The sequence below is a fragment of the Phalacrocorax aristotelis genome, chromosome 3 (genome assembly GCF_949628215.1).
Source record: "Phalacrocorax aristotelis chromosome 3, bGulAri2.1, whole genome shotgun sequence".
Classification (NCBI taxonomy): domain Eukaryota; kingdom Metazoa; phylum Chordata; class Aves; order Suliformes; family Phalacrocoracidae; genus Phalacrocorax; species Phalacrocorax aristotelis.
In genome coordinates this window covers 90783639-90809545 of record NC_134278.1, presented here as the reverse complement: position 1 = coordinate 90809545, position 25907 = coordinate 90783639, and the positions used below count along the sequence as shown (strand labels likewise).

At 45.6% G+C, this 25907-nt stretch overlaps 1 protein-coding gene across 1 annotated transcript in view; it reads left to right on the top strand.

Annotated features, from left to right (window-relative positions):
* The first annotated feature begins 580 nt into the window (after window positions 1-580).
* LOC142055629 (myelin and lymphocyte protein-like) overlaps window positions 581-25907 on the top strand; it is a 48726-nt gene continuing 23399 nt past the window's right edge. The window contains exons 1-3 of the mRNA XM_075089745.1: window positions 581-667; window positions 4100-4267; window positions 4449-4583. Coding sequence (XP_074945846.1) covers window positions 581-667; window positions 4100-4267; window positions 4449-4583 — 390 coding nt within the window. The remainder of the gene's footprint in view (window positions 668-4099; window positions 4268-4448; window positions 4584-25907) is intronic.

The following is a 25907-nucleotide window of genomic DNA, read 5'->3' as shown; positions in this document are numbered from 1 at the left end:
TCCTGCGATTCAACTGCCCTTGTCTTGGGACCGCATGTCCATCTGTGAGAGGTTTCTCAGCCCTGCTCTTTGCCAGTAGCTGTCATGTCCTGTCTTGCCCTGTCCACCAGCTGCCCTTGTGGCAGCTGCTGTGGACAGCTCATGTGGGTGGCGGACAAGCTGATTTACTGTGCAAATAAAGGGGATGAGAGGTTGCCTGTCTGGATGTGTACAGGTCTTCCCTACTGCCCTCAGATATAAGGCAGTGCTACCCACCACCACCCAGGGACTTGCCCTACATGCTCAGCTTGTGTACAGACAGCTGTGCTCAAAATGCCTCAGGGCTCCTCACATCTCCTGAAAACCTCCCATGTGGCTCCCATCAGCCACCAAGTAGCCCCTGGTCACAGGGTTTGGCCACACCTGTGCCATTCACAGCTTTCTTCATCTGCCAACAGGAAGGAGTGAGGGCAGGAGGAAGAGCAGGAAGAAGGGGAGGGACAGAAGGAAGGAAAAGAGGGAGGGAAGAAGGTTGCATTTGGCAGCTACCTCCAGCAGCTAGAGCCAGAGCAGCTGACAGTCACCGTGGGAGAGGCTCACAATGTCCTCAGCAACTTCCACCACTTCTTTGCCCAGCGGCCTGGCTGTTCTGACAACTTTTCCAGATGTGCTCTTCATTCCTGAAATCGTGAGTTCTGGCTTCTTCCTGGGGAGGGCAGATCCTGTTTGCAGGGCATCCAGCACGCTTCATGCTGCAGGTGCCTGAGGGATGAGACCTCATACAAAGCATGTGGTTCAGGACCCGTGCCAGGTCTCTGAGCCATAGGGGTCTGAGGGCAGCCCCTGGTGCCTAGATCACTCTCAGAGAAAAGCACAAGCCCTGAGCTGGGAGCTCTGAAGCTCTCCTTTAGTCTGCAGGGGATTTTTGTGGTGTATCTGTAAACATTTTGTAATCTCCTGCCTAACAAAATGGAAGGGGTTGCTGGTAGGTTTAAAGTAGGTTGCCAATTTGAGCCGATTAATTAATTGGAAGATGATTTTAGCAGCTGAAACAGGCAGAAGATAAACGGTTTGCTTAAAGCAGGGGCTAAAGGCAAGCTGAAGTAATTGTTCACAGCAGCAAAGACTCAAGGCTGCTGAAGCCGTTCTGCTCAGCTGCAGTGTTCCCGAGCTGAAGACACAGAGCGCTGGACCTGGGTGCGTGGGCAACAGTGGGTGAGCAAAGAGTGAACAAACACCTTATAACTTCTTCCCATATTGTAGTTCCCTTAAGCAGGAGAAGATCATAATCTTAATAGGTTTGGCACAGGTGATTAAAAGCAGTTGCTGCGAGCACTGACTAGAAGATGGAAAGTTTCAACTAAAGTCTTTTTCCTGTGTCTTCTGCCCATGAAGCCTGCTCTTCTCACAACAGTTTGAGAGGCTTGTTCCAAAGCCTGAGTACTTTCATCCAGCACTGAGGGGCTTGGCTGAGGGTTGTAGAATGGCACTCAGATCACTTAATGCTAAAACTTCAACTTTGCCCTTTGTGACCAAATCCTTCCTTGCCACCCAAGTCAGTCCACACTCCTGGGATTTACAGCACTTACTTCATTCTCCTAGCTGTCGAGCAAAGAAGAATTGGAGTAAAGCAGGCGTTACTGATGTATAAGGAGAAGTTTGCCTCAGCTCCTCCAAATACGCTCTGGGGACTTGGTCTCTGCCCAGGGCCTGAGAGCATGGTCTAGGTTTCCTGCAGCTGCATGAAGGTGGGTACAAAGTCCCTGTGGAGGTTCTGGTGGGGCAGACACTTGCCAGCCACCTCTACCACTGGGTTACGGTGGTCCTGGTGCTGAACATGCTGTTGGCATCAGCATATTACGGTAGTGGCTGTGCCTTGAACTGTTTGTAATCCCTTTCTCCAGGGGATTTGGCAAGGCAGCTTGCTTAATGAGACGAAAATAAGCACCCTATCCTTTGGTTTGGGTAAGATCTGGAAATGTGCATCCTAAAGGCTAAGGAACCACCTGGGAAAGAAGAATGTTGCATAACTGGATTTCTCCATCTCTGGAGGCGTTATGACTCTAGGTCGTCCAGCTGTATTATCTCTGTGTACAAAAGGGGCAGCTGCCTCATATCACAGCATTCAGAAGGACAAAGAGTTTCTCAGTCCGTAGCGGAATCCAAGGTTGCCTTCAGTGGACTAATACGGTAACCACAAAAATATTTGTCATTTCAATTGCTAAGACAGATGCGAAAAAGCCAGAAGGTCCTGCCCGCAGCTCATACGATTGCCACATCGGGGTGTGCTGATTAAGAGCTACCATTTTTATTCTGTGAGGCTGGGTTTCATTCTTGTAATCTATTTCATTTGAAGAGTCTTCTGCATATCTGGATAGCCAGGCCTACGTGGAAAAGCTGAAACGAGCTGAAAGCAGATATGTTCGCTTTGTAAAGGCTATTTAAAAGACTTTTTTTTCCTTAGACTGTTGTCCCCAACCTGCTGTGTGTTTATTGGAAGCCTCTTGACCCTTTCCTCATTTCTATGACTCTTCTGAACCAAAGCCAGTAATCAAACCACACAAACATACTTGTCTGAGTGAGAAATCGCATCCTGCAGAAAGGAGAGTTGGGGAGTGGTAAGAAATGAGAAGTGATACTTCTTCCCCCAACCTCTTATCTCACCCCACTTGTGTTGGATTTTAATGGAGCAGCGGTGAGGTTTTCTCCAGGACCTTTAGCTGCAACGCACTCATGGTGTCATTGCACGATTTATTACAGGGACTGGATTAGTTTTCAAGTGTCAGTCTTTGGTTGTTATTAGAGGCAGCAAAACAGCAGCACTTTGGACAACCTATTTGCACTCAGATATTTGCAAGGTCTCAACCGCATCCTTGATTTAATGTATCAATTTGTGTAATGTAACCAATGAACTTTCCTACAAATGTGGGTGACACAAATGATGTAACGTTTTCTGAGTATTGTAAATCAGAAACGTTTTTCTCCACTTGCAAAAAGCCTCCAAGGAAATGGAAATGCCGTGATCTGTATGAGTTGGCACTTGGATGGTGGCAAAGGCTGGCCTGGGATACACTGGCGATCAGAATGCTCTTAGAGTCAGTGAGGCTGTCTTACCTCTGGAGATTTGCCTGCGAGCCCAAGACCAGCCAGTGATGAGGGATAGGTCCCCACAGCAGCACCAGTCTCCACGCAGTGTGCGTTCAGCCGAGAAACTCCTCATCATAGGATGCTGCATAGACTAAACTTTGCACAGGTTCAAGAAACAACTGGGCTGATTTGAGGCAGAGAAAAGCTGCTGAGTGTGTTGTAGTGCAAAGACACCGTTTGCAGCTCAACACTCTGCAGCACTGGACATTGTGCTCTCATCCTCTGGTGTAGGAATCTGCTGGTGGAGAAAAGGTAGAGCCTAGATGTAGCTGTCCTTGCGTTCCCCATCCCACCAAAAAACCCAAGGCAAACTCCCAAGCCTGGGTGAGAAGAATGGGGTCCCACCTGCGACTGGAGCAGCAGCTGGTGCATTGTGCAGCTCTGGTGTAGCCAGCGAAGGAAGACCCAAATAGCTGGAGCAGCAATACAAGTCCTCCTTCCCAGGAGAAGCTGGGAGCCCCAACCTTATTTCCCCTACCAGAGAGTAAAACTGGCGGTATTACCTCTCTTCAGCTTGTTCTCTCTCCTTTCAGGGTAACATTTTCACGTGGCCTTCATTAAGGCCATGTCTGTGCTGTTTGTGCAGCTGAGCTGCCTTTGACAGCACTCCTTTCAGGTATCTGCCACACTGGGTGTGAAGCAAACATGCCCTACTGGGATAAGCTTCCCTGTTCATCGACACCAGCCTTCAGAAATGTCTGAACCAGCCTCCTGAGCACACTGATGTGGGGAGGGCATGAATGGCAGTGACACCAGGAGGCAGGGCCACAGGCAGGCTTTTTTTGGGTCAAGATCAGAGGCAGGTGCTCCCAGCTAAATACCCAGTTTCAAGTGGAGGCTGGGAAGAACTCAGAGGTATCCCTGGGCTATTGCCATGTGCAGTGCTAGCGCCAGAGGTGTGCGTGGCCTTTGGCTCTGCCCTGGATAAGCCGATTTACCCCATGCTTGCTTTCTCTCCCACTTTCACTTGCAGATCTTTGGGGGCCTTGTCTGGATCCTGGTGGCATCCTCGAAGGTCCAGTTACCCATGCTGCAAGGCTGGGTGATGTTTGTCTCTGTGTTCTGCTTTGTCATGTCCATCACCCTCCTGTGCCTCTACATCTGCGGTGCACATGGGGGCAGTAGCTCCTGGGTCACCTTGGTAAGTGGATGGGACAAACCTCAGGGCCTCTCCCCTCCCTGGTACCACTGGTATACAATGGTCTCCTTTGCTGCTACTGCACACCAAATTGCCGGCTGGGGCTTGCTTGTGTGGGTTCCTTTTTTCCCCCCTTTGCAGTGTGCTCCCTCCTGGGAATGACTGTGTCATCCTTGGTTCTTAGGCTGTCATCTGCCAGGAGACAGCATCTCTGTTCTACCTCAGTATGGCCGTGTTGGAAGCCTACTCCACCTATATCAGCTTTGGTCCTGCCAACGCCGTGATGATGACCGTCTACCCGGAGAACGTTGCTGCTGTGGTGAGTGCCTGGCAAGCAGGGGAAGGAGAGGGCAAAGCAACGCAGCAGGAGAGGGCAAAGCAATGCAGGAGGGCTGATGTGCAGGAGGTGGCAGCACCTAATGGTTTTTAAAACGGCTGAAGGCTCAAAAAAGCATGTATTTTTGTTCTTAAAAACTAGGATCACAGAAACATCTCCTGTGTCTAGTTTAAACGAGTTGAAGATGTTGTTGTGTCAGCTTGAGGGTTTCTAATGTTATTTTTAACTTTCAGAGGGAAATGAGCACGCGCATGTCGCCCTCCGTGAGCGAGGATGCCGTGCCCAGGCTGAAGCCCGCGCTAACCTCGAAGCTTGCATCCCGGAGTTGAGCACAGAGAGGCGTCACCCTGTGAAGGCTTGGTGTGTTGTAGCAGCTGGTGCTGTGAGGTCTGGCGGCTGGCAGCAGGGGGGAAGCGGCTGCTGGGGGGTTCCCTCATTTGCATAGCCCAGCCCCCTCCGCGTGCATCGGAACGCCTGGGTCCCCCCTGTGGCAGTTTTTGACCGGTCCCTGCCAGTTGGGTCAACGGACCCAGCGCAGGCGGCGGATCCCGCTGGGGCTCCTCTGCCTGGGGTAAATCCCTCGGTATTTGTGATTCAGAAGAGGTGAAAACCGAATCTACGGGTCTCCTTAGACAACCTTCAGGAGCTGTGGGCTGCAGATGGGGGGGCGCCCCCCTTGTCTGCTCCAGTGACTGGTCCCATCGCTGATCAGAAGTGGAACAGCTTGAACAGGTGAATCTGCCATTTCTCTCCTGGCCGTTGTGGGAGCTGTTTCGGGGGTGAGGGAGTACCTTGAACTCACTGGTTATATTGACGAACTCTCGGTTGCCTAAATATGGGACCGAGGCTGGCTCAGACATGGGTGTCTACATTAGAGACATCCATGCTTAGTCAGATGAATCCCACCCCAATCTCCTGTGTTCCTCATCAGGTCTATGACAGCTCTGCTGTTAGCCTTTCCTGAAGCCAAGTACGGTTTCTGTCTCTTTTCTTTTTCTTTTTTTTTTTTTTGTTTTGTTTTGTTTTACAGAAAGGAAACCCAGTCTTAGACATTCATTTGCGGAAGAAAGTTTGTGTTTGAAGATCACGCTTGGATCTTCAAGTAAGTCTAATTAGATGCCTCTTCCTCTCCTGTTCATCCCTCATAGGCTTGGGCACTGTCCGTTTGTCCTGTTTCTGAGGACCGCTGCCCAAGGCACCTAGCATTGCACATGGACAGCCTGTATCTCCCGTTGCACCGTGAATTTTGTTAGCAGGAGTGAAGAATTTTTAGGGTATAAGCTAACTGAATTGCACTGAAGTGAAAAAAGTGCTGTATAACTTCCAAGAGATAAGAACGGAATATAATTGGAAGAGAAATATTTTGAGCAAAAGATGCTGAAAAAGCATCTTTGAAAAATTATGAGCATAGCGCTATGGTTTTTTATTTAGGATTTTTATATGTTTTAGATTTAGAGTTTGAATTTCAACAAATTGAGTTGAATTGGTGTGGATAACATATTCAAAGGGCCACGTATTTCTTTCAAAGACAAATAAACAAAGTAGCACCTACAAAGACTGTTTTGGCTTTCAAGAGTTTTGTATTTTTGAACCCAAATCTGCAAGTTCCTGTTAAATTAAAGTGTTCTAGAAAAATGTCACAGATTGTATGATCCACCCTTTCTAAAAAATTATTGTTGATGTTGCTTAGTAGGGACGTGGTTGGGCTGAGGCCCCTCAAGACATATATCTCCTTTTGTTCAGAAGACTCTCGGGCTGCAGCAGGCACCCAGACATCACAGAGATAATAGAGGATCCCGAAAAGAAGTCAGCAAGTTACAAAGGAGGAATGGGCAAGTAAAAGGCGAAAGCCTGAATCCCATCTGTCCTAAGCAATGATCTGCTCAGCTCTGGGCTGGTGGCACAGGCCACCTACAATTCAGGGTCTCGGGCACAAATCTTGCGCACTTAGGTGCTTATGTCCTTCCTGACAAAGGAAAAGAACATTAAAAGGAGATGCCTGTTACTTAGTTCAGTAAAGGGAAAAGAAACTTCTACTTAGATCTGTTTGCCTCTTTTGGAGGCTGGACTTGAGCACAAAGGAGACGAGTGCCCTAGTAGCAGGCCGCTGAGCAGGCTGAGGGGATGCAGGGAGTCTGCTCCCAGGGAAGCTCTTCCACTTTGTATAATCTAGTTACTCTTGTACTGGGGGTTTGAAGCCAAGTACCCAGCAGGCACACCATAACTCTTCTCTCTCTCTCTCTCTCTCTCTGGCCCATTAATTGTCCTGATACCACTCCAGATCTCCTGAAAGTGGGACACCAACTGTTAAAGGGAGATTCTCGCCTCAGGACGCCTGCAACCTCAAGCTCAGCCTCGCGCGTGGTCCGTGAGAAAACCACGGCTCCAACTGCAAATCTGAGTAAGTAGGGGATGCAGATATGGGACTTTTGCAGGGAGCGCCTCAGCCGCTGGGCTGTTGGACAAGGTGACACCTGTGCCAGCCAATTCACCTTTTAGTGCCAAATGCCTTTTGATAGAGATGCAGGTCTCCTGGGGACTGTGGGGACATGCTCCTCCTCCATCTGGAAAAGATGGCTGAGCTCCTGGCGTAAGAAGGGCACTGAGGTTTAGAGGTCAGAGTTGAGGCAGGTATGGAAGATGGCAAGAGCTGTGATCTTTAGTAAAAAAAAAAAAAAGTCTTTTTTATATTTAAGAAGCTTTTTTTCTCTCTTCTGCTCATTCGTTATGGAATATGAGTCAAATAAGAGAAACCGATGCTACACACACTGCACGCTCTTAAGTATTTGTTTTAAAATATGTGTGAGGTCAAGCTGGAGCAGGCTTTGCAGTTTGTGTATCTACTGCAGCAAATGCAGCAAAAGCCAGAATCCTGTGTTGCTGTTAAATGGTTTTCTTTACAGTTTTCCAGCTGTATTCCTCCTCCCCATGATAGAGTGTTGCCAGACTGATTAGAATACACAAATTGTATTCCCTTAATCTTCCTTCATAAACAGTGCCCTGTAATCCTGTCATCATTGTTGTTGACCAAATCAAAACATTAAAGAAAGCCTTTCTCTAGACTGAACAAAGACAATCTTCAATCTAAAATATTTAGAATGCTTAGAGATATTTTAAGGCTTTAATTAATGTACTTAATTTAATTCAATAAATTTTAAATTTATTTTTCAATTTTAAATTTTATATTTTAAATTTATTTAATTAAATTAATTTATTTAATTTTATATTTTAAATGTAAAATTTTAAAAATTAAAAAACGGAAAGGATTTAGTTTTAATTAGGAATTAGTTAAATTAAAGCAATAAAAATATCAAAATATTTGTACCCCTTTTTTAAAAGAGGAAAGGAATTTGACAGTTCTCAAAATTTAAGCATCATTTCAGACAGAAAGTAGAAAATTCTGTTTTTCCACTATCTGGCCATGTTTGAATTAAAATCAGAAATAGTTTCAGTGTTCTCTGAACTTTGTTTTTTGGTGACCAAATCACTCAGAAATTTTTTTTTTTGTGCTTTAGAGTGACATCTTTTAATCCTTTTTGAGCAGTGTTGAGTGGATATGTCTCTATATTCCTTCTGTTTATATATCTGTATTTGTATGCAGGCATAGAAAGCTAAGGGAACGTCTTTATCTTAGCCATGCAAATCTGACTGATTTGGTTTCACTGTGGTATATGGACATTGGGGAAGTTGGTGGTTAATGGGCTCAACAGTGGAAACTCAGCCATAAACAACTAAGCAGGACTTTGCAGATAGCGGTGGCATTTTGAACATTTGCTTGCTTTTACGTACCTAGCTATATAAATCCTGGGGAAGCTGTGTTTTAGATGCCTTCAATCTCTTTTGGTCCTCACCTGTCGTTATGATTCCGAGATTAGGAAGAGCCTGGAAGAAGGGGGAAATGCATGCCCAGTCCCTGTTCCAATAAATAAACCACAATTATGAAAAGAAAATAAAACCCAGCATCTGATAGAGCAACTAGACAGAGGTTGCCCAACTTTGCCCAAAACTCTAGATTGTAGAACTTACTTTTCTCAGGTGTGTTGGGTGCAGGGGTTAGGCAGGGTCTCCTGATGGAGGCAGGGGAGCTGTGGGAAATTCAGGCCTGTTTGGATTCCACTATGTATGTAGCAACGGGTGACAAAGACGTGCAGGCACCCTAAACTGGGTGAATCTGTGGAGGAGCTGGAGAAGGCCCTGATAAGCTGAGAGGACAGGAACCCCATCTCCTCCCCTGGTTCTTACAGCTGGACGCAGTGCGTGTCCCAGGTGGTGTGATGGGGAGATGATGTGCAGCCTCCTCCCAGTTCAAAGCTAAATCTGGCCCTGCAAATCCCAGGTGGATCCTTTCTCCAGTAAAGCAGAGAGCAGAAGAGAGCTTTCCTTGGGCTGCTTTTGTGTGGACCCTGATGTCTTCTGTGTAGTGTGAAACACCCAGCCTTGTCTTTGGAGAGGAGCCAGGCACCGAGCTCTTTTAAAGCTGACCTGCTTCTAGGCATGCCCAGAAACAAGAGTTTCACATAGCTGAGACACTCTGCTGATTGAGAGCGGGATTTCTCAAGTGAGGTGGCAGATAGGGAGAGTGCTACTTCCAAAATTCCCCCCGTGGAGCTGGGGCCCTGGCATCCTTTCATAAATCCTGCTCCAGCCGCTGCAAGGTGGACATCGCTTCCCCAAGGAGCTTGAAATGTATTACTTTTAATGTGTTGTAACAAAACAGTAGATGTACCTTATAATACCGTATCTTAGGTGTACTGTTATGTAAGTTGTGTTTAAAGGAAATGAAAATTCTGCAGAGTTTGTTTTGTATTTTATTTGGATTACAAGCCTTCTCTTGCTTCCATGTTGAGGCATTTCATTACAGGTCGTCTGTTCCTCCCTTCTGAAATTCTCTAAGTAATAGGAAGTTGTTGGCTTTCGAAGTCTGGGCACCTGGCAGGCTGTGAGTCTTTGCTAAAGTTGGCAGAATACGGTGTGACCGCAAACCCTCAAGGATTAATAGGCTGAAAAAGCACAGGCTTCATGTCTGTCCTTAGTGTTCCTTAATGCTAAGAGTGCTACTGGGGGGAAAAACAAGCAAATGACAGCAGTCGTAACTTGACATTCATTGCTTTGAGACCCACCTTGTCTTTCTTTATAACTATAGAAATATAGTTTAGGCAACCAATCGATATACTGGGTAGGGTTTTACTGTTCGTTTCAGTAGATGGCACTTGATCTCTATTAGTTTTCTGTAATAATTTCAAGGTGTGCGTTACAGTAAATGTTTGACTAGCTTTATGACAAATTTTGCTTTTGATCCTGGGATTGCAGGGCTGCTTAGTTAGTTACCTCTCGGATATGTTTCTCATTCTGGTGGTTTTCTCTTCCCTGTTGAAAACATGTAAAACTGATTTAAAATGTTTTATGCACATTAGAATGAAAACCATGTGCCTTATATTAAGGGTGATTGTGCAAAAGCTTTCAGCTGAATCAGGTTTAGCATGTGAATTCATGCGTTCGCATATATGCTGTGGACACATACCTGCAGCATTTGCTGCTGTGAATGCATGCCTGCGGGGTTTGTTGCTGTGCACCAGCCAGCCTCTCTCCTCCTTGTGCATTGGAACCAGATTTAGGAGATGTGTTGAAGAGGCCTCTGAAAGCCCTTTGTTAAACTTCTGCCACCAACATAACGGGACGGCTGGGATGTTGACCTAGTCTATGACCGAGTTCACTCCCTTCCTGTGTCCTGTTAAGTCATCCCTGCCAAAGATGGTGTTTTCCAGCTTCTAAAAGTACTTCTGACCAGCCTATTCATTTCTATTCAAGCAGACCAGGTAGTACTGCCAGGCATATGAGAAAACTCCTGAGGTGACACCACATGCTTCCTTATTAAAGACTTGTCCGTAGGTGGATTTACACATCACGGCGGTTTTTCCAAAACTGTCATATACAAGTTGAGTATCATGTTATACATCTATTGGTATTTCTTGAACCTCCAGTCTCAATGTTTCTAATGAGGTTGGAGTAGCAAAGTAGCATCCTTCCATCTCTGATCGAAAGAGCCTTTTGGTTTGAACAGAAAGATAAGTTGTCCAGACTGTTCTCTTCTCCGTGAACATGTGTTCCCACAACAAAGGTCATTTCAGGATGAGAAGGGAAAATTGCTGGCAGCTGTTCTAAAGTGGTGTTAGAAGAGCTCAAACTGCATATAGAATCACAAAAAATAATTAGGTCAGGCTAATTTCCGTACGAAGAATCTCTGTAAGGTATATAAAGCAGGAAAAAAAAACACCTTGTAATGCTCTTTGTCTGTTCCAACATCTGCTCGTGGCTGCTCTGCAAATCCATGAATTAAAAACAATGAAGAAAAATGCTGGCTCAGGATACAGTGATATGCAGAGTCTACATGATGGCTCTCAGCCAATCTCAGTAATTAGTTTGTAGTGACTGTTTTTAGAGATGAGCTTGACCGACTGTGGTTTCACAGCATACACAAGCCACATTCCATATTTATTTTGAGATCTGCAGTGCTTATACTTTGCATGAATGCAGTTCAGATTACTACCAAAGCTATAGTATTTAGATGAGATTGGAAAACTGCTTAATGAGATAAATTTTGGTTATTTGATAACAAACTTTCTTCCAAAGTAAGAAAAGTAGGTGAACTAGATGAGCAAAAATCAAGATGCATAATTAGTTTAGATCACACAACCAGCAGTATGAATTGAGGGGATCAAGTAAAATCAAGTTTAGATCTAAATGCAGGGAAGCAGGATCTGCGTTGAAGTTCTTCCCCAAAGTCTTCTGCCTGGTATTGAGCTGGAAGTCCCCTCACCCAGCAGGTTTGAACAGTTGATGGTCACCCACACTGAAAGTTTTGCTCCACGTCTTCTCTGACTGCATGTTTGCCAGCTGCCAATTTATCAGCTGTTACTGCGCTGTGCAATCAGCTGCAACATGATTAACAGATCTGTCTGATGAGAGGGCACAGGCAAGCAGTCAGGTAGATGTCCACCCAAGAGTGATAAGTGATAGCTTCTTTGGCCAGCGCAGTGGGATAGGGGAGGGGATGCTGATGCCAGGCATTGCTGTGCTCAGGTTCTCACTGTCATTCTGGGAGCACAACTTGCAAGTCTGAGCTTGATGACTAAACTGCATACAAAATAAGAGGGGGTGGTTAGGTACTACAATCCAAGATTCACAGCAGAGAGCATGCCAGGCAGGAACACACCTCTCCCAGTCCACAGGAGAGGCCAGAGAGGCATGCCCGTCTCCCAGATTTGGCCACCTACTTGTACCCTGCTTGCGCCCATTCACGTGCCTCACATTCACTCTGAACCTCTGTACCAGAGCCAGACCACCTCTGTGAGTGCCAGCAACCAGCACGTTTCATTGCTTTGAACTACGGCCAGCACTGGTGCTACCACCCACCCTGTTTTGTGTGGCAGCTGAGCAAGTAGAGCTCGGGGAAAAGATCTGAGTTCAGTGCCCTCCTTAGACCAAAGGAGTTCAAATCCACACCTCTCACAAGAGTTCTCAACCACTGCAACCTACAGAGCATCATCAGCTTCCTCCACTGGCTTTAGACCTCGTGGTAGTAGAGGGTATCTGTCGGACATGGGCAGCAGCAGAGCACATGGGAGCAGCTTCTCTGTCACACAAAGAATAGAGCAGTCTACGTGGAGGAGAGTCCTGATCCTTGCTCCCAGGATTATCTCTGCATTTACACAGTTACTGTTGGATGTGAAATTTATAGCAAAGTGCAAGGCGAGAGTCTCATGTATAGTAATAGTAAATCACATAGTAAGTCAAAGGCCAGGGACTGGAACAAAAACACGCTGTCAGCTGAGCTTGACACTGTGAATTGAGTACATTCCCTGCTGGCAGCCTTTGCCCTCAACATGGGTCATTTTTTAAAGGGTGTTATCTGAAGAAAAGCCGGAAATGCTGAAGCAAGACTTCATCACTTCTGTGCAGCTTCTTTTTCTTACATTTGCTCGTGCATGTGAGCAGTCTGGTTTTCTTTCCTAGATTGCTTGTGGTGTACAAAAACAATCTTGCAGGAACAACCCCGTATTAAATAGAAAAGAAGTAGCATTAATGTTTCCTGGAAATATTACTGCTTACGCTGTTAAAGATTGAAACTGGAGATGTAGCTGTGAGTTAAAAGTTTTAAGATAAATTAAACTTAGTCTTTTAAAAATACAGATTCTTTCAATAAAGGGCATTACAACTGAATTATCTCTACTTTTCCAGCTGTTTCTAATGGCTTTGCTGGAAGTTCTTATGCAGTCAGGCCCCCTCTCTTCCCTTGGGGTCTCTAAATAAAGCTATCTACAGGGACAGCATGCTACTTATTCCTCTAGCAGCTGCACTGGAGTGGTGAACTTATATTATTTTGTGTTTTCGTCTCTTTGCTGTGTAACAGGATGCTTTTGAAGGCACGGAAGCTCAGCAAATTGAAGTGTTTTACATTCTGAGGACAAGCTGTCTCTGTCAGCGCTGTTTCATTTACAGCTCTGATTCACTGGGTGACTATATGCAAACCTAGCATCAAGAATGATTTTTATATCTATATATACACACACATAGATATATATTAAGAGGTCATGTTTATGGAGTCAGAAGATAGGTAGTTCTGTGGTTTCTATACTTTGGCAGCTATGAAAGAGTGGTGAAGTTGCAAATAAGAAAGACTTACACAAAAAGACTAAATTAGCTTAAAAGATTTACTAAACTCAGATGCATCCTGAGTTTTAGGAATCCAGTTCTGCTCAGCTGTCAGTGTTCCTGTCACAGGTATTACTGACACTTCTTCCTTTTTTCTATGTTGTAACCTTACCATTTAGATAGCACATGGACAATCAAATGCACACAGGAAAGTTTGAGCTTTATTCTTATAGAAGGAAAAATATTACATGCTCAAGTGCAAGCAAAATTTGACTTTTGAGGCCAGAAGACCATGCCACAAGGTATCCAACCATCTGTAATGGCTATAAATAGCAGACTGGGATGCTATACTCCAGGCATGCATGTATGGTTATTGTGTGGATCTGTGTAAGAAATGTATATACTGGCTCCATATACATACGTACGTATGTGATGCGGTTGCATACTGTCCTGGCAGACCAAGTATACCTAAGCTGTTCTACCTTGCCCAGCCAATTGCAGTGCTGTGGCAGGACGGTGTTAGCTCCTAAGCAGTGGTCCTCCAACCCATGGGGCAGATGTGCACACACGTCTGACCTACCGTCACTGCCTTTTCTGCCTCTGCCTGGGTTGTGCCAGCTGGCACTGCCTGCACTCCTCGTCATGGGCAGCACAGCATGCAGTCGTGGGGTTGCAGGCTCCCCTCTCCCCTCCATGTCAGCTAGAGCTAGGTGACTGTAGTGGTGCTGTCAGGGCAGCAAGGAGGCTAAAAGGCAGTGCAGAAAGCATGATGCTGTTTGCAGCACTCTCTTAGCTCAGTGCCGTTGCCCACTGAGCAATAAAGTGCAGGGACAGCACTTGACACTGCACTATTTCACTCCAGTGTCTTGCAGGCAAGAAGCAATCCTGGAAAACGTTGCAGTACTTTGCTGGCCATCACTGTGTTGTTCTTCCCGTTGCACAGAGCGGTGCACAGCTCTGCTCCTAGGGAGTGGGTGTGCTGCTGCTTGTAGCCTGCTGCAAGGTGGGCTGGGGCCAGAGTGACGGGCCTCTCAGTGTTGGATGCCACTACGCGTGGCATGAGCGTTTCCATCAGAGCATAGTGCCAAGTTGTCTTGCCTGCCAGCACTGTGACACTGAGTGGCTGCAGCATGGAAATATAGGTATGAATGAATTTCAACTGAGATACCGCTTAAGCTGATGACTCAATATGTGGTATCCTTTGTGGGAAATGGTGGGTAAGACAATCCTCTTAGTCAGGGGAGTCTCAGATCAGGGCAAAACAAGTGTTATAGCCAGTTCAGACAAAAGAAATGGTTTTTGAGAAATGGCAGCCTCTTTCATGGTTAATGCTGCTTAGGTGGGTTGTTCTGGGACTTAGATGTGTGAGCTTTCGCAATCACATTGTCACAGCGACAAACCTAGTCAACTGGGGTACAAGCCGTGCACATCACCATCAGTTCTGCAAAGGATTTAAGAAAGACTGTGCAGCTGAAGGTTTATCCACCCCAGTGGGGGATGATGGTATCTGCAGATGCATCATGGAAAATATAGCAAAAATGGGGTTCATGGAAAGTCTGCAGCTGCTGGCTGGGGGTGTCTGTGCGTGAGACGGCGCCCAGAAATTCTCAGGTGAGAGATGCTCCCCCCGACCAGCTGTTTAAAGGATGTTGGAAAGTTATTTCCTTTCCCTCAGATTAAAGTCATCGTACAATATTGTGGCTTTGCAGTGTAAGGCCCAGATATGGCTTTGGACATCTGCCATTTGAGTGACAGACTGAAAAAAATCCTAACTTTAGGGTGGGTATTTTTCCAGGTGATAAGACTTTCTTAGTAGCTCTACCTACTACTGTTTGTAGCAAAATGAAAGCGGTTTTCCCTGTACATGCCAGGGCTTGGGAAATAAAAGCTGTGATCCATAGAAAGTCAGAAATCAGGTAGATGGCTTAACACCCCAGAAGCACTTGAGAGCCGCGCGTGATTATTGGATTGATTTAAGGCTATTAGAGCTGCTTTACTGTCCTTCTGTGTGCCACGAGAACCTGCATATGTGTGTACATACGCAGACACATATACCCTATTAGCCTATACACATTTATATGTACATATGCATGTATGTGTACATCGTCTCAGAAACCAAAATGGAAGCGGCTTTTCCCCCAGCGCGTAGTCTTTTCATATGGTTTAAAGCAAGCGAAATCTGCAGTTACAGTTGTGTGCTGCTGCAGGAGCCGTGTGAGCAGCCTGATTCTTGTATTGACGGCTGTAAGAAAGCAAACAGGTTGTCACAACAAATGTTCCTAGCCGTGTCCTAAAAGGGCTTCTTTAGTGTGAGGGGTTTGTGTCCAAATGGTTTTTCTCTGCTCTTGTTTAAGTGCCACTTCTGAAGAAATGTTGCAAATCCAGAACAAATCACGTGCTTGACATCAGGGATGTTGGAAAATTCATGCAACTGCTAAAATTCACACAGGATGGGCAAAGGGATGATGCCTGTTGTTCATCGTCATTTTTAAAACAGCCTTTGAGTTATGATTTCCACTGTGTTTTTACTCGTCCCCTTTCTTTTCCAGGGGTTAAAACCAATTTTAGCTCTTCAAGCAACACAGGCTGTACCTCAGTGCCTGAAGCCCGTGTGTCGGCTGCTGGAAGCAAAAGGTCTTTTTCTCACAAGTAAGCAAAGCAATTTTTCCTGAAGAGTGAGAGAGTTGCTAGTGCAGAGAGAGACTACTATGTAAGGTCTTGCAGCTAATACATAAAATACCACTAGTGTGAGTTTTGAAACAATTTGGCTAACACTATGCTCTTGGGCAGCACTTACACTGATGAGAACTGTAATAAGAGAAAGGGGAAAAAAAAGCTATATTTTTTGAGACCAAAACATGTCAGTAGGCCAGATCAGCCGACAGGTATTTTTTTGTTGTTTGTTCATAACAAGTATGGGAGATACCCTCAGGTAAGACAGAAAAGACTTCAGCTGGAGTGGAGGAGGAGACAACTGGGTGTATGTTGCTTAACAGCAGTACCTCTAAGAAGTTAACCTTAACCTTTTGGTCTTATCACTGTTTTCTCTTTGTAATAAACTGTCAGCTTGGCATGTCCCTTTCCAGGTCATGACCTTATTTTTTGTAGGAAGAAGTAGACAATATTGCCTTTGATGCTTTTGTATTCAACACCCTTGCCCAACCTTTCTGTAACTAAAACTATATGCAAATAAAAAAAAATATATAAATGAGTTATCTATCTAAACAAATCTTTCAAGAAAGATTTCTGTAAGATTTCTCCCTATCATTTGTGAAGTGCAAATCCAGAGAGCTTGTGAATGCGAGGGTGAGGACATTTGGGTGGAGCAGCGCACATTGTGCTCCACCCACAAAATCCCTGCTGGTTACATTTTTTGGAGTAGGTGGAAAGAGTTCAGATTGACAGGACGGGTTTCCTGCCCTTTGTGGAAGTGCTGGCAGGTAGGCCAGGCCGGGACTGGCAGTGGGATACCTCTATGCTTAAGTCACACAGATGTCTCTGAGGTCGGAGTGTGCCCCAGTGCACAGAGATTGGCAGAATGATGCTTAATGAGCAGTTTCCTATCTGTGTCATGAGACTGTTAGAAAAATAAACATTACCTAAGCACTCTCTAGATTAAATCTAACCAGTAAAGGTACTGGCCGGGGGGTGTGTGTGTGTGTGTGTGAAAAATACTAAGTATAATATGAAGCCCTAAAATCACCTTACTTGCAGTAAGATTCTGTATCATTGCATGTATTTCTGTGCATTTAAATGTAACTTTAAATTAGAGCATCCTGACCCACTTAATTAGACAGAAGTCCTCTGTAATAATGCTCCTTCAATTGCATTGCTGCGTTACGCACAGTCTATGTGAATTCTGCCTCACCCAAGAGTTGATGCTGTACTGTACGAAGTGGAAGGAGAGGTCTCCTTTGCGATATGTTCTCTTTTAACTGTTTGACTCAACTTCCTCTGAAAAATCTCAGTGTTGTCACAAACCACAGTCCAGCACTTCATTGTAAAATAATTATAAAATCACCCAAACCACAGCAGTGTGATGAAGGTTTGCAGCAGCCACCTTCCTTATAAACTGTTCCATTTTCAGAGGAGGGACAAAACCAAGTTAGGGAATCTTGAGAAGAGTTCTTGCTTCATAGTGCTGTGGTATTTAAATTTTTATGTTCAAGCCTCTTTGGTTGGCTGGATTTGCCTTTTTCTTTTCTGAAACCAGCCCGTTCATTACAGTTTAGAAGAACCAATTCCATGAGAGGATGTAGGTAGCAGTGTAGCAGTGCAGGAAGACAAACCAAGTGAGCAAGCGAGGAACCCGCCTTGGGAAGCTGTGCTCAGAGCACCTCAGTCCTTTGGCAGTTGCCAGCAGCACAGATACCAGTTGCTTTCAAGCCCACAGTCGACAGTCAGGTTATTTAATAAAGAGTGGGAAAAGAAAGGTAGATACGTAGGAGGGAAACTGGAAGGAAGGAAGGAAGGAAGGAAGGAAGGAAGGAAGGAAGGAAGGAAGGAAGGAAGGAAGGAAGGAAGGAAGGAAGGAAGGAAGGAAGGAAGGAAGGAAGGAAGGAAGGAAGGAAGGAAGGAAGGAAGGAAGGAAGAAAAAAATCTGTGGTTTTCTTTGTCTATTTTAATACTATTTCAGCCTGCTCACAGTAGGCTTTGAACTATATCTAAGCAAATGAATGGTCAGGCATTGGAACAGGCTGCCCAGGGAGGTGGCAGAGTCGCCATTCCTGGAGGTACTTAAAAGATGTGTAGATGTGGCACCTCAGGGCATGGTTTAGGAGACTTGGTGATGTTGGGTTGACAGTTGGACTTGATGATCCTAGGGGTCTTTTCCAACCTTAATGATTCTATGGTTCTCTTCTATGATTCTATGAATAGTTGACAGTGGCAGCTGAAGCACCCTCTATGCCAAAGAGAGAAAGGAACAGTGGCTCAAACAAATCTGTTTTCATCACACACTGTGATCCCTCAGGCTGCTTGCCAAGGAGCATGAAAGCAGTCTTAGAGCAAACCTCCACGAGCAGGCATCTCTCTGCAGGTCTGGCCAGGGAAGGCTGAAGCGTGGTTCTTTTGGCACTAGCCCAGGCTGCAGTCCTCTCATTACTTAATGGAGTCAGAGGTTCAGGGAAGGTGGATGATCTGGTGGAGTCAGTGGGAACCGTGCTAGCCACAGAGAAACGTGAAAATGGCCACCGTTTCCCTAGATCACATAATTCAGACTGAGAGCCCCACAGTCAGTGAAAGAGTGTGCAGTGGCTGATGACTTCAGGACTTTCTTCCCGGCCACTCACAGTTATCTACCTGTTTTAGTGTGTAGACAACTTTGTGCGTGAAATAAGACACATAATGAGTTGTGTGATAAAGATAATCCAGTATGCTTTAACCATGTTGGTTCTCCTCCAGTTGTGGCCTTCACGGTCAGAATAATGGATCCTTATCCAACAAGTCCAGACCCAGCCCACCTGCTTCCCGTGAAAAGGCCCCTTTGTCAACACTGAGCAAAAACCAGCCGAGTCCTGCGAACACCCGTCAGAATTATGGGGCTTCTTTAGCCAGCAGAAGCAACTCAGGCTCAAACAAAGGAAGTGACAGCAGCCAAGTGACGAGGCAAGTCTTTATTTCAGCATCCTGGTGTTCAGCACACTGACTTACCTTCTCTGCACTCAAATGTGGCATCAGCTGGTTGTCTGGCTTGCCAAAGGGGTCGTGTTGCTCCTCAGCATGGGTGTGACTCTTCATATTGGTGGCTCGACAATCAACAGTGTGCTCTATCCCATGTAAAAGTTTTACTGTTTCAGTACTGTAAAATTCAAGGTTACTTTTAGTCAAAGCGCTTTGTAGCTGGTTTTCACTCCAAGGCAGGCTCCTTTCCGTGGTTTTATGCTGTCAGTTCTCATGTGGCTTTCCTGGTTCTTTCACAGAAAGGTCCTTTCTCCTTTGGAGAGAGTTGGGTGGGGTTGTATAGAAAATATTGTATGCTCGGGTGAAAATTCACCCTGCCTGGCCTTAGGTACCTCTGTGTGCAGTTTCCTCTACAGGGAAGAAAACTAATACCTGCGGGAGCGTGCGACAGGTATTGCAGAGAAGAAATTGTTGTTTCTCTCCCTCCCTTTCTCTCTCTTTCCTCCCACCCCAGGCAACTCAACAGCCAAGCATGTCAGATACACACCTAAAGCTAGACAGGATTAATGTAGGTTTCAGGGTGCTCGGCTTCTTAACTCACATGTGGAGCTGAACTCAGTCTGTACGCTTCCTTACCTGGCTGTGTCTGCAGCTGGGTGCCCTTGCCAATGGCCCAGCTGCCTGCTCTTGGGCACCGTTTTGGGTGAGGAGATGGCTAGGTGTTTTAAAGTTAAATGTCTCATTTGAGGTAATGGCACTGAAAACAAGTATGATAAATAGTAAATTTTGTACTATAGCCACAAATCAGCCATTTTCTCAAGTACTTTGGTTTGCCAGAGGGAGTCACTTGTGTGGACACTGAGGAGCCCAAAATGAGTCAAGCGCCATATCAGTCTATGGGATGTGTTCCTTTTTGCCAGGACTGAAGAACTGTAGGAGTGATGTTATGTGATGGTGTGATGGTTTTTTTTCTTTTCAGGCGATCAGGGAAATCTATTTCTTGTGGTCACAATTGCAGCACTAAGCCAGAAAATCCGGAGCGGTATTTGACTCCTCTGCAGCAGAAAGAAGTTACAATACGGCATTTGAAAAAAAAGCTGAAGGAATCCGAGTGCAAAGTTACAGAAAGGTATATTTCACTTCAGAAATAAGACTGGACAAGATTTATTCAGGAGCATTAAGGGATGGGAGTCCTGATCATTTGTACTCTTTTCTTGACCATGTAAAGTTTTCATTAAGAGATTTGAAATATGATCGGGCTGATTAGGTTGTTTTCAGGTATTTAAGGTTTCATTGTGTGCTCAGTGAATATGTACCGTGCACTTTCGTTACAAATATGGCTGTCTCTTTTTCCCTTTTTTTGAACTTTCCCGATAGAAGACTTTCAAAGGATAGTTCTTCACCAGCCTACTTTAGCACTGACACCTTTTATACATAAAAAAAGTTCCACCTCACTCAGAAAATACGACCAAAAATGTCCCCCTTTTCCCCTAATGAAAGAAAAGCTCTGACACAAACTAGTGTGCCCGCTTGTGGTTTTGTTGCTTAGATATGGACTTTTTTGCAATAGCACTTTGTATGGATGCTAAGCGAAGAAGCAACAATGTACGTTACACAGCAACAGATGTTGTCTCTTTTACTAAAGCTGTGCTCTGAGAACTGGCTTTCCAGCACACACAACCCAAGCGGGCACAAAGGGTTGTTTGAATGGAGCCCCAAGGTAGAGTCCCAGGGACCCCTTGGTCCTGCTTTGGGTGGCCCGACATCTGTACCTGTGAGGGCTGGATCTCACGCAGGGGGCCCTTCTCCCCACTTGCTTGCAAGTGAAGGCAGAAGCCTCTGGATCCATGCTGGGCTGGGGGGGTGCAAAGCAAGCCGGGTGCAAAGCAAGCCAGGTGCCTGCAGCCCTGAGCCATCCTGCTGTCTGAGGCCACTGTTGGCTCTGGCTATACGTGACGAGCTGCTGGCAGGCACAGGGGACACATCCAGGCAGCTGTTTGTCATTTCCTCCAGGGTGAGGCAGTAGATGAGATGTCAAGCGCTGTACTGGTTGGACCTAACCCAGAGGCCACCACTTTCACCTCAAAGTGTCCAGGACCACAGCATAGCCCACAAGGCTGCTGGCTGTGTGGCAAGGTTGGTGACTCCGGCTAGGAATCAGCCAGTGTGTCTTGGCAGCCAGCTGTCATCTCTGCCAGTTCTCCCAGAGGTGGCAGCAAATGATGCATGGAGGAATTTGCTTCTTCCTTGGAGCATCTTTGCAGCATAGCCACCCCAGTGAGGTGGAGCCTCACGTTGACTCTTTAACTAGGCAGTCACCAGAAGTGTTACGATATTTTTATTTTGCTCCAGGGAAAGAGAAATCGAAAAGCTCAAAGCTCAGGTGGAACGTATGAAGGAAGACTGGATCGAAGATGAGTGTAATCATGTGGAGATGGAGCTGAGCCTCTTGGAAGCAAGGAGGGAAATTAAAGAACTCAAGCAAGTTATTGAGAGCATGAAGAACAGCTTGGCTGAGAAAGACAAAAAATTTCAGAAATACTTCCTAGAAATAAGCATTGAAAACAAGAAACTGGAATCTTTGGTGTCGAGCATGGAGATGGCCCTGAAGAGCTCTGTGAGAGATGAGCAGCGCCCGGAGTACACGTGTGACTCTGAGGGCAAGCCGTTGTGTACCACGATGCCAGACAGCCCCACCACAGAGGACCAAGCTCTGGAGGAGCTGGCAGATAGTGGGCTGTTTCTTCATGAGGACACAGCTAACGGGACTGATTTATTTGAAGAGAGTTTGACCACCACAACCTCTGAGTTGAGTGAGCCAGCTCCCTCCAATTCTACTGTGAATCAAGAGATGCTTGAAAATGTTCTGGATGAAAAACTAACTTTTTCCCAGGAGGAGGAGGAGAAAGTCAGAAACATGATGGTGGAGCAGACCACCCAGACTGATGTGGTGCCATATAGCCTAGAAGGGGAGCAGTTCATTCAAAACATGTTCAGAGCTCAGAGCTCAAGATGCCTGTCCTCTAAGCCCGCCTTCTTCACTGAAGGAATTGGGTCAATTTCTCTCGAAAGCCTCAGTGATTCTGGTATCGTAGTGGACTTAACTCCAGGTGAGCCAAACTCGACCATCCTTTTGTCTCCTGTGACACCTCCATGCAGGAAAGTGGAGCACGGAGTTAATGAAGACCATTTTGTGGAAGAACTTGATTTTACAGAACCTCATGATGATGAAGTCTTTGGGTACGTCAATACTGTTTCTCAGACAGGAATAAAGAAGAGATACTGGAGCAGCAGACTCGCCAGCGATCTGGCTGTAGCAGCCCCTGTCGTACCAACTATCATGCGGCCTTTCAGTACTCATGGAGCAGGAACAGATCTCATTTACAGTACTAGAGCGTTGTTTTGCAGTTCTGTCCTAGTCCACCGTTTTGCTCTTGACTATTTGATTTGCCCTATAAATCGGTTTGAAAACATGTTACTTGTTTCAGAATGGAAAAGGTAAAGCCTTTCTACAGGATGTTTGTAACTGGTGTTTTTTGAGAGTACTGCTGCCTACAGAAATAGTCCTCCTGCTCCCAGTCACCATGTTCCCCACCCCCCCACCCCACCGTGCTGGTGTCTTTCTGGTGCCAACATATCTGCACAGTGAACATGACCAGGGAGATCAAGGAGAATACAGTGAGTTCTCTTTCATGTTTGTTTGCTGAATGTTAATTTGTTGTTTGTTAAGCTCAATGAGTTTCCCTGGCTGCTTCACTGGGCAAATATACCAGCACTTTGCACTGGCTCAAGAGTAGCGTGAGACGTGCACGGGAGCAAACGGCCAGAGAAAGGTGGGCTATTTCTTTAGGCAGCACTAACCTAAAGCTTTTGTGAAATTACAGTGTTGAGTGACACGGAGGCTTGTTCCCGCTAAGGATGTCACACATGTATTCCAGAGAGCATGCTAGTGTTATCCATTCGTTGTCCAAAGAGTCAGTTCAATTTAGAGGTAAACCCCCTATTCCCCAGGCAGTTTCCAGCACATTGTTTGTTCCTGTCTTGTGTAGTGTTCTTCTCAGTTGTACAATTGCTTGAGTGTTTCACCGGTCTTGTGTGTTTACAGGGACTGTAACCAAAAAGGTACTTTGTTGAGAGTCTTGAAACGTGTTAGAAAGATAAGTATAGGTGTAGGTACAATTTGAGTGTTAATGTTGTTTTAAAGTTTTAATGTGTTGGAATGTTGTAGTCATATGAGCCCTTTGAAATGTATTGTGCTTTAGCTTATTGTTTATTTAATTGTTTCATTGTAAATTACCTTTATAATCACAAGTTCAATGAAGCCTGTTAGAAATGGTAAATGTGTGAGTGTTTTATTGTAGCAAAGCCATATAAAATAGCCGGTCTCAGCTGAGCTATTGGGCACAGGCAGAGCTGGCGGAGGCACTGTATCAGGGCATAAGGAACCATCAGGACCCAAAGAAGAGAATTCTGCTGAGAAAAACTTCATTACAGCTCCAAGCATAAGCACTCAGGCAGAGAAAAAGGCTCCAGTTGGTCTGTGGACACACATGCCACCTGCATGACTGCGCCCATGCTGAGTTAACAAATGCAAGTGCCTAATCTTTAATTCAATGCAATCTTCCAGAAGCTTGTAACTGCTCATTTCTGTGCTGCCAGGAGAGTGTCAGTCTTCCCGGCATTTAACAGAAGTCCAGAATACCTTGTTTAATTAATCTGAGAGCCATGCAGTCTCAGTGTGCCCACCGAGATGCCACTGTGACCATCAAACCACAAATTCTTCCTGTCCAAAACTTGAAATCCGTGCATAGTTCAGAGGATGGCAATGCTAACCAACAGGCGACATAGCGGTGTTTGCCTGTCTCCACCCAACCTTTCAACAACACCTCTGGCCGGTTAAACCTCACTGACTTCCTGTTCTCCCCTCCAGCAAAGCAAGTGTAATATTTCTCTGTGCAACCCAGAGCAGAAGAAGCCTAGTGAAGCCAGACAACGCCATGCGCTGCCCTGCCGCTTTGGGGAAGAATGGAGTTATTAGCCACAAGGAAGGAGGAATAGTTGGCCAGCATGTGGGGAGCATTTGCAACACTCAAGAGGGTGACATGCACCAATGCTTACAGAGGCAATTCAGAGAGAGACCTTTTGCATCCTTGTAATGCCTGGGTTCTGAATTACTTGTGTTTGCAACAGATTCCCTAGTGTTCATTAAGCATTTCACTAAGGAAGAGGAATCAAACAGGCATGTTGATGTAACACAGGCTCCAAGAGTTCACAAAGATGAGAACACGAGAGCGCCTTGCTTCCTCTGCCAGCAACTTCCTCTTCCATGCTCACCTACCTTGTTGGGTTCCTGCAGGCCACTTGACTTGCCTTATGACACTACTGCAATACATAGTTGCTGCAAAGTCACTTTCAAAAGCTTTTCTTTTAAGTACCTGGGCACAAGGGCCAAAATTAATAGGTTGGCGGGTGGAGGGGATGGGACTGGAACACATGACACAACATGCCTTATTGCTACTTCAAAGCATGTCTGTTCAAGGCTGAGAGCGCAATATTTTATATGTGATTTTACCATCTTTATCACAATTTTGGGTTTCTCTTTAACAGCCACTATTGTTTAAGTGATCTTTGCTTTGAGTGGCGGTGAAATGGAGCATAGTTTAAAGGACTAGTTTAGATCTTCAGTTCTAGGAGAGAGATTCACCTGTGACTACGTGGGTGTCTTTTGCAGCAGGCAGGCAACAAAGCAGTATGAACCCACACTTACATTTAAAATGTCAATAGGCTGAACTCATTTCAAACCATGTTTTGGACATGGTCCATGTTTAAGACACAAGGCGCTAACACCACAATAACGTCAAAATTGCTTCTTGCCCTTAAAAATCTTCTGTCCGCTCAACTCTCATAAGTTATTTAACTATGCTCAGCAAGAGAGTTCCCGTCACATTCCTGATAGAAGTCCGTGCTCTGATCTCTACCTGAAATACAGCTCGCTTCCAAGCTGCCGCCTTTCCTCCTCCATCCTGCAAGCATGTAGACAGCTCAAGGTACCCTTTGTAAGAAGAGGCCTGAAGTACCACGATAAATGCTCCAGTCCCAGACTTTGTGGGACTGGCCTTTGCTCCCCGATCCACAGAGGCTATCCCAGTTGTTGTGACAAATGTACCATCTTGATTTTTCCCCATCTAATATTTGGCTTTACTCTTAGTCATGATTCACCTGGATCCTGCTGCTGCTGTATGGAGCAGCTAGGGGAGGACCATTAGCCTCCAAAGAGTTCAATAAAACCTCCTCCTTTTTCTGAGTTGAGAAATTGTTCATACCATACTGAGGCAAGAATTGAAGTCTTGCCTCAAAGTGTGCAGGTGGGGAGGACAAGCAGGGCATAGGTTAAGGGTCAGGTAGCAGGTGGCTGCTTGAATTCATGCTTACAGGGTAGCATAGGAACCAAGGCGGCTCCTTCCCTGGTTGAAGCAACACCTATTGATAATCCCATTATGCATTTCTCTTTCTAATCCAGGCTCAAAGAAGCCTTTCTTTAATATTCAGCTGAAGAGGTACCCAACATGCCTCTCAGCTGCTGAAAACACCGAGGCACAGGCACTGCCCACCGCCTCACCAGAGATTCACCTGCATGCTTACTTAGGTCCACCCACTCACAAGGCTCTTCACTTCTGATCACTTCCTCATTTTGCCTTCTTTCCCCCCCCAAATCAACTACCTCACCTAAATCCCAACCGCTAGAAATGCGCTAAAATTGAACCACTGTTTTATTTATGTCCTACATGAGCAGAACAGGGGAGCATTTTCCTCCAAAACCCTTCAGACAAATGAACATGGGACATTGCAAACACAAGCAACTATAGCGCAGGAAAACATATGAAACCAATGCATGCTGTTTTGACATACAGACTGCTACCTACGAGAGCACTGTACCCTTTCTGGCATTATGTCAAGACTTGGTAGAGTAGATGGGAGCAATTCCTAGAGCAGTTGTGCTCAAGTACAGGCAGGGAAATGGAGGGAAGAACA